We start from the raw sequence: 17,860 nt of genomic DNA, 5'->3' as shown, positions 1-17,860 counted from the left end.
TTTATTTTTTTTGTTGTTGGATGTTTTAGTCTCTTCTAGTGGTTTTAATTCTTATCTTAATTGATTTGCATAAATATCTTATCTATTATAGAAATTGGTCTCTTGTGGTTTTAGATATCACAAATATATTCTCCTGATCTGATATTTGTCTGTTAACTTTGTCTTCCACTGATGCTTACTAATGGATTATTAGCACTTGTTTGATTTCATTTCTTTCTTGTAAGAACTTGTCTAAAGTGGTTCGAACAATACATTTTAATATTTTTTAATTACAGCAGGTCCTCAAATAATGTCATTTTGTTCAGCATTGTTTCATTATAACAGTGATGAGATGCCATAGGAACTTAACTCTTGTATCTATCAATTAACCTTTGGTAAAATTGGTTTCATTATATGTCATTTCACTTAAAGTTGCAGAACTCATTGACAATGTTAAGTGAGGACTTACTGTACTCTCCACAGAACTATGATCTCAAAAGACACCCTTAAGTTAAAAAAAAAATCCTTCATTTCTATTTAATCAAATCCAGTAGAATTTATATATTTGAGTCAGTACATTAGTTACTTGCCCATATATGATAATAGTAATTTTCATTACCATTTATGCATATTACATATATGTGTAATATATGTCACCTACACAAATATATGTAATAATGAGTATATACACAGATACATATATTTGTATACTTATAAAATGTATACATTAGAAGTCATACAAAAATCAGTTATTTTCTATATTTGATTTCATCTGACATTTAATTCTCCATCCTTGCTTGATAAGAAAATGAAAAGCTTAAATTTGTCCATTCACAGCGAATGACAGAATGTTCTAGTTTTTAAAAGTCCCTTTGAGCCATTGATTTAATTTCAGTCACTTCAAGATTTCAGCGTCTATGGATCCTAGATTCTTACCCTTCCCCTCTTTCTTTTTTCCCCCCGGGGAAGCGATGCAAGTCTTCAGAAGTTTTCCACATCATCCCAGCATCTGGAGGGGGATAGCTGATCTTCCTCCAAGGTTCTGATTTTCCTGCCTGGTTCCCAGGCATCCAGCAATGTTAGTATTAGGTACAGCCAGCCCTTCCTGGTCCAGTGAGGCTTCTGTTGGCACCTGCCACTGAGGTTTGCCATCCTGGCACCCATTACCACCTTCTATAAGGTTAGGCACCCTGTGGCCTCTCTATGTACTAAACTATTTCTCTTTCACCAGTTTCCCTAGCACTTACCTATTCCTGACCAGGACACAGGGACCATTTGGGTTCTCTATCTGTTCTGCATGAGCCCTGGGAAGTCTGGGTGCTGTCTCCAGTCTATTTGTCCAAACACCAGTTTGGGTCATTTCTAATTTATGGCCCAGAGAGGTGCCTTGTTGCCCTGATGTTGTGCTGGACTTGGAGCCTCTTTAGGGAGCTTGTAATGGACTGTTAGCAAGGAGCCAGCCCTGCAGCTCTGGAATTGCCGCGTATGTATCTGGATGCTTCTATCATATATCCCTACCTCTGTAGTCCGGCTTCCTTCTCTCCAAGGGGCAGGGGCAGGAAGATCAAAGATAACTGAACCTGATTCTCTGCCACTTTGGGTCTTGATTCCCGAGGCTCCTCCACCTCGTGGCACCAGTCTCTTTTCTCCTCCTGGGCAGCAGGGACTTTATGTCATGCCTTCATCTCTTCTACTATAGGGTGTCCCAAAATTCACGCAAGATTTGAATTTTGCGTGATCATTAACAACAACAAAAAAAAATAAAAGCCTAATTTTACTTGGTTTATTGAATCAGATTCTAATATCTGTTGCCCTTTGATTTCAATCCCTTCAATTGAATAAGCATTACCAAGTACCAATTATGGCCCAGGAGCAGGGACAATGAAGACCAATGAAGACCACAGCTTTGCGTATGTGCCAGCAAAGCTGTGGAGGCCATTTACCTGATGTGCTATTCCGTACATAACCCTATGCTGTATACTTTATGAATCAATAAAAAAATTTACAATTTTTAATTATAAACCTGTGTTTTCTATCAAAATGACTTCTTGCGCGAATTTTGGGACACCCTATATAAAGCATAGTTTTAAAAAACTTTACACTTGAAGCTTCTAGATTTGGAACTTTATCAATTCCACTCTATGCTCCACTTTTCCAAGTTTGGATATAAATAGATGACAGCTTGGTAATTTGAGAAAATTCTTTTCTGTCTCAACGCAGCCTGGGCTTTACAACTCAAGTGCAGGTATGTTCAGACTGTTATCTTGCTACTGACCTTAAGGACTATTTTAAAACTAAAAGGTAAACACGAACGCTTTTTTCCTAGGTGAATCTTATCTCTCCTTTCTGTGACGCAGCAAACCCCAAAATTGTCCTCATGGCAACAGCAAGGCTGTGAATGAGAAGGAGGGGAGAAATGGAGGATGGGGATGAGTTAAAAAGATGTGAAAGGTAGTCTTGTGGATTCTGCTCTGTTACACTATTTCTCTACGTTGTGTTTCTCACTGAAGGGAGGTGGAAAGTCAGAACCCTGATTCCTGATCTTCGAGAGACACGTGCATGGGACGTTGGTCTTCTTCCCTTTTTCTGACTTCCCCGGGGACCGTGGAAGACAAAGCTGAGGCGAGGTCATTAGTTAAAGCCCAGCTCCTCTCTTGGACAGGAAGTGCCTGGGAGAACAGGCACTCATAGGTCCCTTCAGCATAGAGAACGTGGGATAAGCCAGTAAGGTCGCTTAGAAGCTTCTTTTCTTGTGCCTGCCTTGTGTTTTAGAGAGACCCATACTCGGGAAATGCCTTTCTGCCCGGTGAGAGCTCCAGTGAGGATGACGAGCCTTTAGAAGAATTATCGAAGGAGGAACTGTGCATGAAAATAAAAAGCCTGAAACAAAAACTGACAAACACCCGGAAAGAAAACAGCCGCCTTCGACAGTCTTTGGTGATGCTTCAAGGTAAACTGAGAAAATTGACATCTTTAGATGAAAGGGAAGATACATTATGAGTGGAAAGTGTTGCATATCCACTGTCAAGAATGAAAAAGAACATCAAGACCTTAGAGAAAAGTAACAAAAGTCACATTTTAAGAAAATGTATGATTGCATAATTTAATATGGGAGCACCCTGTTGAAGCTGCTAGTTTATTGTTTAGAAAGTTTTAAATTATTCCTACAAAATACTTAATATTGTGTTCATTTAACAAATGTTCAACGGACATTTATTGAGCACTTACTATATATGCCACTCACTGGTAGGCCCTGGAGAGAAAAGATTAGTAAAACAAATAAGTTAAGGTGTTCATGATATACTTAGTCCCCTTTGCTAAGGAAAACACTAGAAAATGGGGCCTGTTCTAATCCACTATAGAACAACTGGAATTAAAGAGTCCATGTATTAAATGTTAGTCTTGGAGTTGGGAGGAGTGGTTTGAGAAAATCATCACATTCACGGAAGGCTTATAAAGGAGAAAGATCAGCATACGCTCGTTAAAAACCACTTGGCATAGTGCCTTTTCGTAGTATCTTCTGTTGTGTTTACGTGTTTATTTTTCAAAAATTGTGTCTTCCATTTGTAGTTCAGCACCATGCACTACTGTATACAGCTGAGTATATGGCAGTTATAGCCTATGTTGGGCAGCATTCTGTTGTAAACAGTAACACACAGAGAACATTTTGAAATAAACAGTAAACACACAGAGCATTCTGAAAGAAAGCCCCCTGGCTGCCGTGTGCAGAATGAGTACAAGTGACAGAAGAAAGAAAGTGAGGACGAACTTGAAAGGTATTGCAGTCATCCAGACTAACATGATGGCAGCCTCGCCTAGGGCAACAGTTCTACAATATTTTTCGAGTCAGAAATAGTGAGGCAGATGGAACGTGGTGGTGAGCGAGGTCGACAGAGTAATGGCGCATGTGCTTTCCTCGGAGTAGTTATTAAACTGAAGCTTTATAGTTTTAAGTAGAAACAGCCACATCTGAGTGGAAATGTAATGTTTATACCAAGCCATTATCTATTTTTTCAATTTGAAATGTATTTTTATAACAGACGGCTTTCTCTGGTGAGGTTTTGTGATTTAAAACAAACAAACAGAAGCAGATAACTCTCATGTTTATATAATCTGTTCCAGAACTTAGAGTAAGATGAAAAGCTTTATAAAATTAAAAAGCCTGAAACCAAAACTGACAAACACCTGGAAAGTTAGCATAAATTGCTGGTTAAAAGTATCGATTTTGGAGTTACAGACCTGGTTTTAAATCTCAACTCTGCTTACTAGCTATAAAACTTTGACCATGTGACTTTATGTACCCTCAGCACCAGTTTCAATTTTCTCAGTGGGGGTAGTATATCATTTTCCTGTTTTTATGAGGATTAAATGATATAATGGGAAGAAATTACTAGTGGTATATGGTAGGTGCTCAATAATGGTAGTTATTGTTACTGTCTCTGCTTTTATTGACACAAGGACTTGACCTAAAAGCACCATCCAAAAAGTTATAGACTGATTGCTGTTATAAATATAGGTGAGAAAATTCAAATTAAAGAGTAGCAAATCAGTTTCAACAGTCTGTGAAAAGAATCACTTGCTATGACCAGTTTCTTCTCTCTCTCACACTCCCAGATTGCCATTTCATTTTCTCCTCGCTTGCCAACTCCCCACATCTCCTCCCTTATTCTCAGTCTCACTTGATGACTTCACTTCCTACTTCATTGAGAAATTGCAGGATATGAAGACTGTCATCTCTCTACACCTGGACTTGTATGCTCCACTTTTTCTCCTGTCACTCATGAATGACCTATTCTATTGTTCAGCCAAAGGCAATATCTCTATCTGTGCATCAAATCCCATCCTCTTTCACCTAATCAAGGATATAGCTACAGAGATTCTCCCACTCTCTCCTATATGATCAAGTTTTCTTCTCTAATGAATCATTCTGATTAGCATCAGACATATTTTTATTTCTCTCATTAAAAGTAAAATAGAAAAGATTTGGGAAAATCAAGAATTTGTTCAGGAGGTAGAACTTCCAAAGACAAGAGGTCCTAAAAGAGAGAAAACAGAAGAGGTATAAGTTATTTTTAAAACCAATATGATAAAGTTCTAGAACTGAAGGACATACATTTCTCAATCAAAAGATACCACAAAAAGAAAAAAGGCTTGTCCAAGGCATAACATTGTGAAATGTCAGAACACCAGAAATAAAGAAAAGATTATAAAGTTTTCAGAAAGAACAAGCATGTCACATGCTAAGACTTGGGAGCCAGAATGGCATTGGACTCACAAGCAACACTGGAAACTCTAAGATAATTAAGCAATGCCTTCAAAATTCTGAAGAGAAATTATTTAAATCTATACTTTTATACCCAGTGACATTATCAACCAAGTGTGAAAGGGAAATAATATTTTCAAAGTTGTCACCTGTCAATAATGTACTTCCCATGCTTTCTTTTAGAAAAGCTAATGGAGGATGTGGTCCTCCGAAATGGGTGTGGAAAGTGAAATAAACCAATCTGAGAAAGGCAAATATCACATGATCTCACTTATTTGTGGAATCTAATGAGCAAAATGAATTGACCAAAAAAATAAGACCCAAAGCATGGAGGCATGGAACAGACTGACATACCTCGATGTGGGGTTGGGGGAAGGGGGGTGGGAGGAAGAGAAGAGATAAACCAAAGAACGCATATACTTACATGCATAGCCCATGTACATGGGCAATAGAGTAAGGAAGACCTGAGGGGGTGGAGAGGGGCTGGGAAGAGGAGGGTGGGAGGGGTGGAATGGGAGATATCTGTAATATGGTCAACAATAAAAAATATATGTAAGCTTTAACTGGTTTGGCTCAGTGGATAGAGCATTGGCCTGCAGACCGAAGGGTCCCAGGTTCGATTCCGGTCAAGGGCATGTACCTTGGTTGCGGGCATGTCCCCAGTAAGAGGTGTGCAGGAGGCGGCTGATCGATGTTTCTCTCTCAATGTTTCTCTCTCATCGATGTTTCTAACTCTCTATCTCTCTCCCTTCCTCTCTGTAAAAAATCAATTATATATATTTAAAAAGAAAAAAATGGGAGTGAATAGAGAAAGACATGGTAATCAGAAAACAGGTGGTCCAATTCAGGAGAATGACCAGAAACAGCTACAGAATGATAGTGAAGGGAAGTTCAGGGATGACAAGTAGCCTAGGAAGAGCTAGTCCAGATTGTGGAGAGGTATGGAAGGTTCCTGGAGAGATATCTCCAAGAAAAAAATGAAATTGATAGGTGACATAATGTATCAAAACATACTGAAAGGATATTTTACACCTCTGGTAGGAGGTGTAGAGATACATGAGAGAAGAAGTACTTGTCAATATTAAATAACATGAAGTTCCAATAATTAAAAGCAACTTTCCAGTGCAATTGTCAGCAGATTAATGGAACAGAATGCATATCTCACAAATAGAACCTCTTATATATGATAAAGAAACTATCCTAAAGGCACTATAGCACAGAGGTAAAAAGTAAGGATTTAAAGGGGCCAAAACACCTGGATTTAAACCCTGGCTCTGCCACCTCCTAGCTGTATAAACTTGTGCGAGTTGTTCAGCCACTCTTGACCTCAGTTTCCTCTTCTCAAAATTAAAAGTAATAAAAGTGATTGCCTAGGTGACATGTAAGCATTCAGAACGGAGCCTGGAAATAGCAAATGCTATGTAAGACTTGCTATTATAGTGTTCCCTATCACAAGTCACGGGTGTGTCACCTATGCCCTTACACAGGGCCCTGCTCTTAGAGAGGCTCCACATAGTGGTTAAAGGCTCTGTCATTACCATATTAAAATTCTTAAGAAGCTCTAAGGAGTCTTGAATTTTCATTTTGCAATGAAATCCTGCAAGTCAATCAGGTAAAAGATGAATTATTCAACAAGTAAACCCCAGTGTGTTGTAGGGGGAAGGACAGGTTCTAGTTGGGTTCTCATTTCACACCACATGGCACACTAAAAATAGTTTAAAATGAAATCTCCATGTTCTGAATTTAAATGGGAAGTACCTGTTTAAATAATACGATGAAATTTGTCTTTAAAAATTAATAATAAATACGTTCTAATATTGTTCACTAAATAGGCCTACACATAAGAATCCAATACCAAAAAGCACTCCTGACCTGGACATGGTCTTGTAATATAATTTTCCACTAAAAGGAGATAGTTTCTTTGTAGAAATGGCTAATTCTCCATCTTGTACAGGAGATGAACAAGATGAGCCTTGTCAGCAGGCTTGAAGAGGACATACTCTAGTAGTACATGAACATCTTGTCATCCCAGGAAGCAAAGAAGTTAGCAAAGACTATGTGGACATGTCAACTAGAAGAGGTTCCCACTAGCCGCAAGTGGGACAGTTTGAGCACCAGTAAGAATAATAACCACAATAGATAGAAACATATCATGCATGATTTATAATGGTATGCAAAGAAGAAAAACCTGAATGGTCATCAGACAGAAACAACATTATTTTGAAAATTAGCAAATACAGACAAAAAAACAACATTTGTTCTGCCATTACTATATGAAATGAACTGCCAGGTAAACAAATATTTGAAAAAATGAAGTTTCCCTTTGTAGAATTCCAGCTAATAAGTGAAGAAGAAAAAAACTTAGCATATTGGCATTGCAACCTCTATGGCATAGCGAATCTAAGCAGTGATCATCAGTGGCTGCAAATATTACACAGAAAAAAGGTAACCATGCATTAAATGCCACCTGATGGAAGTAAAACACTACCAACATCTGATCAAGCCCCGTAGACCTAACTACCAATTTAAACCTAATACAGGGAACAGAAGACTATGTTAAACACCACTTAAGGGGCATAATCCAGAGCCAGGGGTCCTCAAACTACGGCCCACAGGCCACATGCAAATGCAAATATTGTATTTGTTCCCGTTTTGTTTTTTTACTTCAAAATAAGATATGTGCAGTGTGCATAGGAATTTGTTCATAGTTGTTTTTTTTTAAACTATAGTCCGGCCCTCCAACGGTCTGAGGGACAGTGAACTGGACCCCTGTTTAAAAAGTTTGAGGACCCCTGATCCAGACTTTGGGAAACTTGGCTGGACAAATGATGCACTTTCTTCAACTAATAAATTGCAGGGAAATATGAGGGAGAGAAAACTTACAGTTTAGAAGAGACAACAACAAATTGTAATGTATGGGCCTTTTTTGACTCCTGCTTCAAACTAACTTTAAAAAAAAAAGAGAGAAACAATCAGAAATTTGGACATTTACTTAGTTTTTTAAAATGACATTAAAAAGTTATTGTTGAGTATTTCTGGCTGTGACATAGGTGTTATAGTTATATTTTTAAAATGTCTTACGTTTGCCCTAACCAGTTTGGCTCAGCGGATAGAGCATCGGCCTGCGGACTCAAGGGTCCCAGGTTCAATTCCGGTCAAGGGCTTGTACCTTGGTTGTGGGCACATCACCAGTAGGGGGCGTGCAAGAGGCAGCTGATCGATGTTTCTCTCTCATCAATGTTTCTAACTCTCTATCCCTCTCCCCTCCTCTCTGTTAAAAAAATCAATAAAATATATTTTTTAAAAAATAAGTAAAATGTCTTACGTTTTAGAAATACACATGGAAACATTTACAGATGCTATGAGATGATGCCTGTGATTTGTTTCAAGTACTAATAATCTAGAGGGCAGGGAAAAATTGGATGGCGGTATAGATGAAAAAAGATTGCTGTGAGTTAAGACTGGGGGATGAGTATATGGGTGTTTACTATTTTTGTATTTAAATTTTTCCATTAAAAGTCTTAAAGATAGAGAAACTAAGATGGCGGCATAGGGAAACACCAAAATTGCTGCCTCCTACAACAACTTCAAAACACAATAAAAAGACAAAACGGACATCATCCAGAACTTGCAGGAAGGCTGGCGGAGTGGAAATTCTACAACTAGAAGGAAGGAGAAAAGCACATTGAGGGCCAGGAGCTGCGGAAGTAAAGTGCAAAGGTACGGAGGCTCAAGAGTGCGCGGAAGGGGGCTGGCACCTGAGGAGGCGGCTGTCTTTTTGAATCGGGAGGGAGTCACAAGCTCCCGACTGCTCTGAACTCCGGTTCCAGGAAGTCTCTGGGGACCCAGGACTCATACGGGGAGAAACTGGACTGTCTGGCAGCGGGCAGAACTTGGAACTCGGGGGCGGCTTTCCCTCAGAGGTGCTTGCAGCAATTAAATTATCAGGACACTGAGACGTGCGAGGCCCATTAGGGCAGGGCTGAGAATCCGCCATAGTTCCTTGCTCTGCCCTTTGATTCCCTGAGACCCCGCTCCACCCAGTCTGCAGCAGAGGCTTTTGCATATGAATGCCCCGGCCTTTTGCAACCTGAAAATTACCTAACAAACTGCAGCTGGGCCACAGACCCAGAACTTCCAAGAGAAGGCCCAAGGCCCCACAGCAGCTTGCATTTCTTCACAGCTGGGCCTCATCAGGGCACCTCCAAACTCCAAAAAACGAAGGGGAATCTGCAGTTCTCTTCATAGCTCCGGCTGGGTAACCTTCAAGAGCCAGTGTACCCAGTGGTCAGAGGGGGACCATCCGGATTATAACTCCTCAGATCCATAAGGGACACACCCAGGGGGCAGACTCAGTGAGCACCAAAGCCCCACAGAAGCAAGTCTTGCCCCAGAAGGGTGTCTTCAGCACAGAAGTTCTCCCACTGCAGACACAGCCGATTCTCACTGCCAATTGGCCTGGAGGTCAGTTCTTCCCAGTGATCCTACAACAATCAAGGCATAACTACAACAAGACTGTGCACAAAGCCCACAAGGGGGTGCACAAAGAGTGTCCACCTCAGGTAACTGGAGAGGCTGAGCCACTGGGCCCTACAGGACACCTAGCACACAAAACCACTCTACCAACACAGGGAAGCATAAAAAATGTGGAGACAAAGAAACAGGTCACAAATGACAGAAATGGAGGAAAGCAAACGACTGAATATAGAGTTCAAAACCACGGTTATAAGGTTTTTCAAGAATTTTATGGAAACCGCTGATAAATTTAGTGAGACCCTCAAGAAATCTAGTGAGACCCTCGAGGATATGAAAAAGGACCAACTAGAAATTAAGCATACACTGACTGAAATAAAGAATAATATACAGAAATCCAACAGCAGACAAGAGGATCCCAAGAATCAAGTCAAAGATTTGAAATACAAAGAAACAAAAAATACCCAACCGAAAAAGAAAAAAGAAAAAAGATTCCAAAAATATGAAGATAGTGTAAGGAGCCTCTGGGACAACTTCAAGCATACCAACATCAGAATTATAGGGGTACCAGAAGAAGAGAGAGGGCAAGATACTGAAAACCTATTTGAAGAAATAATGACAGAAAACTTCCCCTACCTGGTGAAAGAAATAGACTTACAAGTCCAGGAAGTACAGAGAACCCCAAACAAAAGGAACCCAAAGAGGACCACACCAAGACACATCATAATTAAAATGCCAAGAGCAAAAGACAAAGAGAGAATCTTAAAAGCAGCAAGAGAAAGAAACTCAGTTACCTACAAGGGAGTACCCATACGACTGTCAGCTGATTTCTCAACAGAAACTTTGCAGGCCAGAAGAGAGTGGCAAGAAATATTCAAAGTGATGAATAGCAAGAACCTACAACCAAGATTACTTTATCCAGCAAAGCTATCATTCAGAATAGAAGGTCAGATAAAGAGCTTCACAGATAAGAAAAAGCTAAAGGAGTTCATCACCACCAAACCAGCATTATATGAAATGCTGAAAGGTATCCTTTAAGAAGAGGAAGAAGAAAAAGGAACTCTTACCATTTGCCACAGTATGGATGGAACTGGAGAGCGGATAAATACCACATGATCTCACTCATTTGTGGAATATAATGAACAACATAAACTGATGAACAAGGACTGATCCAGAGACGGAGAAGCATTGATTGGGCTGTCGGGCCTTGGAGGGAAGGTAGGGGAGGGTGGGGATAAGGGGGAAAGATCAACCAAAGGACTTATATGCAAGCATATAGGCCTAACCAATGGACACGGACAACGGGGGGGGGGGGTGAGCGCATGAGCGGGGGGGGGGGGGGGTGGGTAGGGGGTAACGTGGGGATAAGGACACATATGTAATATCTTAATCAATAAAAAATATTTAAAAAAATAAAAATAAAAAGTCTTAAAGATATATTTTGTGGGGAAAGCTTACTTATAAATAGATGCTTAAACTGTACAAGCTATATGGGGATATATTTAACTGATATAAATAATTAATGACTTTAAAAATAAATAACATACTAAAGCAAAGACTGCTACTTTAACCCAAATAAAAACTAAACATGTGTGTCCTTCCAAAAATTTTTAAATTAAAAGATAAACACTCTAAGAAAAATACCACATATGAGAAATAAAAGGTTAAAATGTTCAACATAAAAGGCAGTTAATAATAGTAGCTAATACATTGTGCCTAAAATGTATTAGCCACTCTTATAAGCACTTTACAACCATAATTTAAGCTCTTATAAAATAAAAAAGTACTAATATTCTATGATCTAATAGATAATTCATAGAAGTTCAAATAATCATAAGCAAATATATATTTAACTTCACAATAATCAAGTAATTTTTGTACTAAGATTTTAGCCTATCAAAATAGTGAAGAATATTGTTAGTGATTAATGCTGTTATTGATGGTGCGGTAAAATGGCAACTTCTTGCATAGCCAGTGGGAGCTTAAGTTGCAAGAATCTTTCTGAAGAGCAATTCAGCAATATTAATTGAGTCGTAAAATCATTTATACCTTTGTTCCTATTATTATGCTTTCAGGAATGTATAGCATTAGCATGATCATAGATGCATGTGAAGATGTATGTGCTAAGTGGTTTATCAGAGTTTTCTTTGTAATAAAGAAAAATTGAAAGCAACCTAAATTCAAAAAAAATAAAGGAGCATTTAAATAAATTATAGGACATCAATATGTTAGAATCTTAGGAGACCATTAAAGTTATATTTTTGCTCTGGCCAGTGTGGCTTGGTTGGTTGGACGTCCTCTGGTGCACTGGAGGATTGCCAGTTCAATTCCCAACCTGAGTTGCCGGTTCAATCTTCTGTGTGGGGTGTACAGGAAGCAGCTAATAGACGCTTTGCTCTTGCATCAATGTTTCTCTCTCCCTCTCCCTTCCAATCTCTCTAAAAATCTCATTTAAAAAATCTTTTAAAATAAAAGTTGTATTTTCAAGTGGAAAATAACCCATCAACAAATGAATGGATACATTAATTGTGGAGTATCCATGTAATTGAATATTAGTCAGCAACAACAAAACAATAAATAACTGAACATCATGAATGAATTTCAAAACATTATGCAGAGAGAGAGAAAAAGACAAAAAGAAGAGAATTATATGAAATTCTAGAACATGTAAAACTTACCTGTGGCTAAAGATGTCACATGTGTGGTTGCCTCTGAGGCAAGTGCAGGGATTGACTTAGAAGGGTCATGAAGCAACTTTCTGAGAAGATGGAAATGTTCTACACTGAGTGGCCAGATTATTATGACCACCTGACGTTTGTAGGCAAATGAGCTATAATTTCGCGCTAAAGTTGCTAGAGGGGCAGACCATTATAAATAGGGAAGCAGGTTGTTTACCACGACAGTAGAAGTGATTTTTTTTCTGAAGATATGGGTAAACAATGTGATTTAACAGCCTTTGAACGTGGGATATATATATATATATATATATATATATATATATATATATATAATAAATCGTGTTATTTGCCCATATCTTCAGAAAAAAATCACTTCTACTGTCCTGGCAAACAACCTGATTCCCTATTTATAATGGTCTGGCCCTCTAGCAACTTCAGTGCAAAATTATAGCTAATTTGCCTACAAACAACAATAATCTGGCCACTCAGTATATATTGTGATGAGTATGCATTAACCAGGTGTATCCTTTTGTCAATATCATCTCACTTTATCTACGTAATCTCTGCCCAGACTTAATGTAAGATCTTGCCTTTGACTCTATGTAAATCAGACCTCTGTGTTCTCCCTCCAAGGAGCATGCCCATGCCATTCCTTTTCCCTTCTCCTTCCCCTATAAGCACCTATTCCCTAACTTCTAAGGGACCCCATGAGACTTGCAACCAGGGAAGCAATGGGCAGCAGCAGCTGGTCCTGGGCTAACCCTCTGAACTTGTCTCCCAGGCCCCGTGAGTCAGAGCAGCCCATCCTAGGCTCTCCTGTTGCTTCTTCTATGCCAGTGGTTCTCAACCTTCTGGCTCTTTAAATACAGCTCCTCATGTTGTGACCCAACCATAACATTATTTTTGTTGCTACTTCATAACTGTAATTTTGCTACTGTTATGAATCGTAATGTAAATATCTAATATGCAGGATGGTCTTAGGTGACCCCTGTGAAAGAGTCGTTCGACCGCCAAAGGGGTCGCGACCCACAGGTTGAGAACCGCTGTTCTATGCCCTTCCTTGTTTCATTGTCCTAAGTATATCTTCGCTGCAGTCAATAAATTCTTGCTTTCTTTTCTAAAAAAACAACAGACCTCAAAAACCATATTTTCGAGAAGATTTAATAATTTAGGAAACATATTCAACTTACAGACTTAATTGGAAAAACAGAAACATGCTACAATGCTGTGTATACAGTATGGTTCTAAGTGTGTAAAAGAAAATACATGAATATAGAGAGAGATACACAGAGATGACAGAGATATATTCCAATGAACAGGTACACATTTCATTATTAGAAAACACAATAAATATTCTTGAAACCTCACTTTATAACAAATCCTCTTTTTGTCTTTACATTCTATCTTTGGCCTTCTTGCAGTTCCTCAAAATCAAAACATGTGGTTCCTAAGCCTCTGATGACCTTCTCATTCCCTCTAACTATTTAATTCCTGCTCAGCCTTCGGCTCTCAGATCAATCTTGACCTCCCCATCGAAGCTTTCCTTTCCCTCGCGGGGTCAACCACATTACGCTTCCCCTTCGTGACACTCAGCCTAAAAATAAACGGCCAAAGGCAGAGGCAACAGCATTCTTTTTAGATCCAAAAGAGTAGCTTATTTTTGGGAAGCAATAATCCAGGCAGAACCCCAAATAGTATTTGAATTAGGAGTTGAAGGCAAGGGTATTTATGGGAAAGGGAAGAGGAATAATTGTATCAGTAGAAGAAAGGAATTTCTATAGATACAGATAAATTAACATAGTAATGCTAATTCTAAAGGGTGTTTTTAATTTTCATTCTGGTAGTCATAATATCTGCTCTCTTATCTTTCAAACAGTTGTTTGGGTTAATGCTGCTTTAGGTCCAGTCCAAAGGTTATTTCGACCAGTTTTAATATCCCAGAAGTTTGAGGAGTGAGATGTGCAAAGGCAATTCCTATGGGACTCAGACTCCATTTCAGAGTGGCTCAATTTATATTACTTTTTACACACTTAACGACTGTAATTTTTCATTTCTTTGCGTGTACCTTGAGTCAGCCAAACTGCAAGTTTAAGGGCACTGTCCTCTAGACTGCCAAGTCTGCCTAAGACTTTTGATACCAACTGCAAACTCTGGGGTTTTTCAAAAACACCCTCAGGTTCAATAACTTGCTAGAGAAACTCACTGACACCTATCCTATTCATGGTTTCATTTTTTACAGTGAAAGAATACAAATTAGAACCAGCCAGAGTTAGAAAAGACACATAGGGCAAAGTCTGGGCCATTTACAGATGTGCAGCTCCTGTTGTCCTCAGGATGCATTACCCTCCTAGCATTTATGTGTTACAATTTGCATGAAGCATTGTCCATTTAGGAAGCTCACCTGAGCTTTGGTGTCCAAAGTTTTTATTGAGGGTTTATTACATAGGCATGACTGATTGGTTGATTGATCACCTATGTGATTGAACTCAGTCTCTAAATCTTTCTGGCTTTCTGGCCATGGCCAGCTTCTACCCTAAGATTATTGAGTATGAGCATTCCTACCCTGAGAAACCCCTTAGCGTAAACTATAAAGTGTGGTCTGAGGAGGTCACCATGAATAACGAAGACATTCCTATTGATAAATTTTGAAGCATTTAGAGATTACCTCCCAGGAACTGATGGGGTAGGATGGGAATGGGGGAGGGGGAGCTGCAAAATAGACCTTCCTTTGTGCAGGCCAAATTCTTACTACACAGAATAGTTACGTAAATAATGTCCTCCACCCTCTCTCACTTGCAAAAAAACTACATTCACATCTGGTTTTGCTTCCAGTTTCATCCCTAGCACCTAACATAGTGGTTGGAAAATGTTGAGTGTCTGCATAATTAGTACAGTTGACTCTTAAACAATGCGGCCATTAGAGGTGCTGACCCTACTCATGCAATTGAAAATTCATGTATAACTTTGACTCTCCAAAACTTAACTTCTCCCCCCACTTTTTAAATTAAATTTATTGGGGTGACATTGATTAATATGATCATATAGGTTTCAGGTGCGGGTTTCTATGTTACAAGATCACTGTGTACCGACTGCCCAAAGTTAAATCTTCTCCTGCCACCATATATTAGGACCCCTTCACTTCCCACCCCGTTCCCTCTGGCAACCACCACACTGCTATTTGTGTTCACCAGTTTCAATTTTATATACGACATATGAGTGAAATCAATGGTTCTTAGCTTTTTCTGACTCACTTATTTTACTTAGCTTAATATTCTCAAGGTCCATCCATGTTGCAAAAACTTAACTTCTAATAGCCTACTGTTGACTAGAAACCTTACTGATAACGTAAACAGTTGATTAACACATATTTTGTGTGTTATATGCATTCATGAATACCTAATTTTCTCTTCATTTTTTAGGCTATGCAGTTCATCTGTGAGTTTTTTCAAATTGTCACAAATCTCTAACAATTTTCATATATATATATATATATACTAGAGGCCCAGTGCACAAAAATTTGTGCACTCGGGAGGGAGGAGGGGGTCCCTCAGCCTGGCCTGTGCCCTCTCGCAGTCTGGGACCCCTCAGGAGATAACAACCTGCTGGCTTAGGCCTGCTCCCGGGTGGCAGAGGGCAGGTCCAATCCCTAGGTGCAGCCCCTAGGGATTGGGCTCAGAGCAGGGTGGATTGGGGAGTTGGGGTGCCGCCCCCTGTCATGCATAGAGCAGGGCGGATCGGGAGGTTGTGATGCCACCCTCAGTCACGCTCAGAGTAGGGCCGATTGGGGGGTTGGGGCACCGCCCCCTGTCACACTCAAGGCAGGGTCGATGGGGAGGTTGTGGTGCCACCCCTGTCACGCACAGAGCAGGGCCCAAAAGGGGGTTGGGGAGCTCCCCCATGTCACACACAGAGCAGGGCGGATCAGGAGGTTGGGGCGCCACCACTGTCACACTCAGGGCAGGGCCGATGGGGAGGTTATGGCTCTACCCCATCACACACAAAGCAGGGCCCGTGGGGTGGGGGTTGGGGCGCCACACCCTATCACCCACAGAGCCGCAGGGCGATCAGGGGGTTGGGGAGCTCCCCCCTATCAGGCACAGAGCAGGGCTGATCAGGGGGTTGGGGCACCTTCCCCTGTCAGGAACAGAGCAGGGCGGATAGGGAGGTTGTGGCCCCGCCCCCTGTCACACACAGAGCCGCAGGGCTATCAGGGGGTTTGGGCGCTGCCCCCTGTCACGCTGATCCCGGTGCTGGAAGGCATATTACCCTTTCACTATATAGGATAGAGGCCTGGTGCACGGGTGGGTGCTGGCTGGTTTGCCTTGAAGGGTGTCCTGGATCAGGGTGGGGGTCCCCACTGGGGTGCCTGGCCAGCCTGGGTGAGGGGCTGAGGGCTGTTTTCAGGCTGGCGGGTGACTGAAGCTCCCAACCGCTCCTTTTTTTCTTTTTTTTTTTTTATTCTGGGCCAGCTTTAGCTTTGAGGCTTGGCTCCAGCTCTTAGGCCTCCGTTGCTGAAAGCAGGTTTCTGGCCTTTGTTTACCTTCTGTATTTGAAACAATGTTGCGATCCTGCTGGCTGAAGCCCTACGGACTAAAGCAGGTTTCTGGGGTTTTGTTTAGCTTCTATATTTGTAACATAGTTGCTTAGAGTTGCAGCTCAGAGGCCAGCAGCAGCAGGCAGGGAACTTTGGAGTCCTCCGTCACTGAAGCAAGCAAGCCTCATGTTAGTTTCAACCTGCCTGGCTGTCGGCCGCCATCTTGGCTGGCAGTTAATTTGCATATTGCCCTGATTAGCCAATGGGAAGGGTAGCGGTTGTACGCTAATTACCATGTTTCTCTTTTATTAGGTAGGATTTTTTGCATGATATGAGAGAGAGACAGACAGACAGACAGACAGAGAAATACTTATTCTTGTGTTTCCTGACCAGAGATTGAACCCGAAACTTTGGCATATCTGGACGACGCTCTAACCAACTGAGCTGCCTGGCCAGTACTTCCAATATATTTACTGGGGGGAAAATTCGCATATAAATAGACCAACTCTAGTTTATAGCATGAAATTGGCAGAGTCTGAATTTGAATCTTGGTTCTTCTTCTCACTACTTGGGTTGACCCTGGATGGGTTATTTAACCTCTCACTGCCTACTTGTCCTCATCTATAAATTAGGGATAATGATGACACCTATCTCATAGAGTTGCAATGAAGATTAAATTAATGAACATGAGTAAACTTCCCAGAATAAGGCCTGTCACAGAGTAAAAGCTAGATTAATGTTTAATATTATTAAATGCTCAATTAGTAATTTCTGAATAAGTGTCTGGCAAAGGAGAGGTGCTTAGTAAATATTAATTGAAATATATAAGATTTTCTTCTTTAGTAGATTTTCCTATTAATATAGTACCAGATGTATTAATTTGGACATGTCATCAATATACCTGATTTTCAGCTCTCAAATCTTATATTATTC

The 17,860-nt window shown here is 40.3% G+C and overlaps 1 protein-coding gene across 2 annotated transcripts in view; it reads left to right on the top strand.

Annotated features, from left to right (window-relative positions):
• BEND6 (BEN domain containing 6) overlaps positions 1–17,860 on the top strand; it is a 59,912-nt gene that overhangs the window by 29,916 nt on the left and 12,136 nt on the right. For both annotated transcript variants that reach the window (XM_036318496.1, XM_036318497.1), the window contains exon 3: positions 2,752–2,929. In XM_036318496.1, coding sequence (XP_036174389.1) covers positions 2,752–2,929 — 178 coding nt within the window. The remainder of the gene's footprint in view (positions 1–2,751; positions 2,930–17,860) is intronic.

Source organism: Myotis myotis, unplaced genomic scaffold, assembly GCF_014108235.1.
Source record: "Myotis myotis isolate mMyoMyo1 unplaced genomic scaffold, mMyoMyo1.p scaffold_m19_p_7, whole genome shotgun sequence".
Classification (NCBI taxonomy): Eukaryota; Metazoa; Chordata; class Mammalia; order Chiroptera; family Vespertilionidae; genus Myotis; species Myotis myotis.
This window is presented reverse-complemented; position numbering and strand designations above follow the sequence as displayed.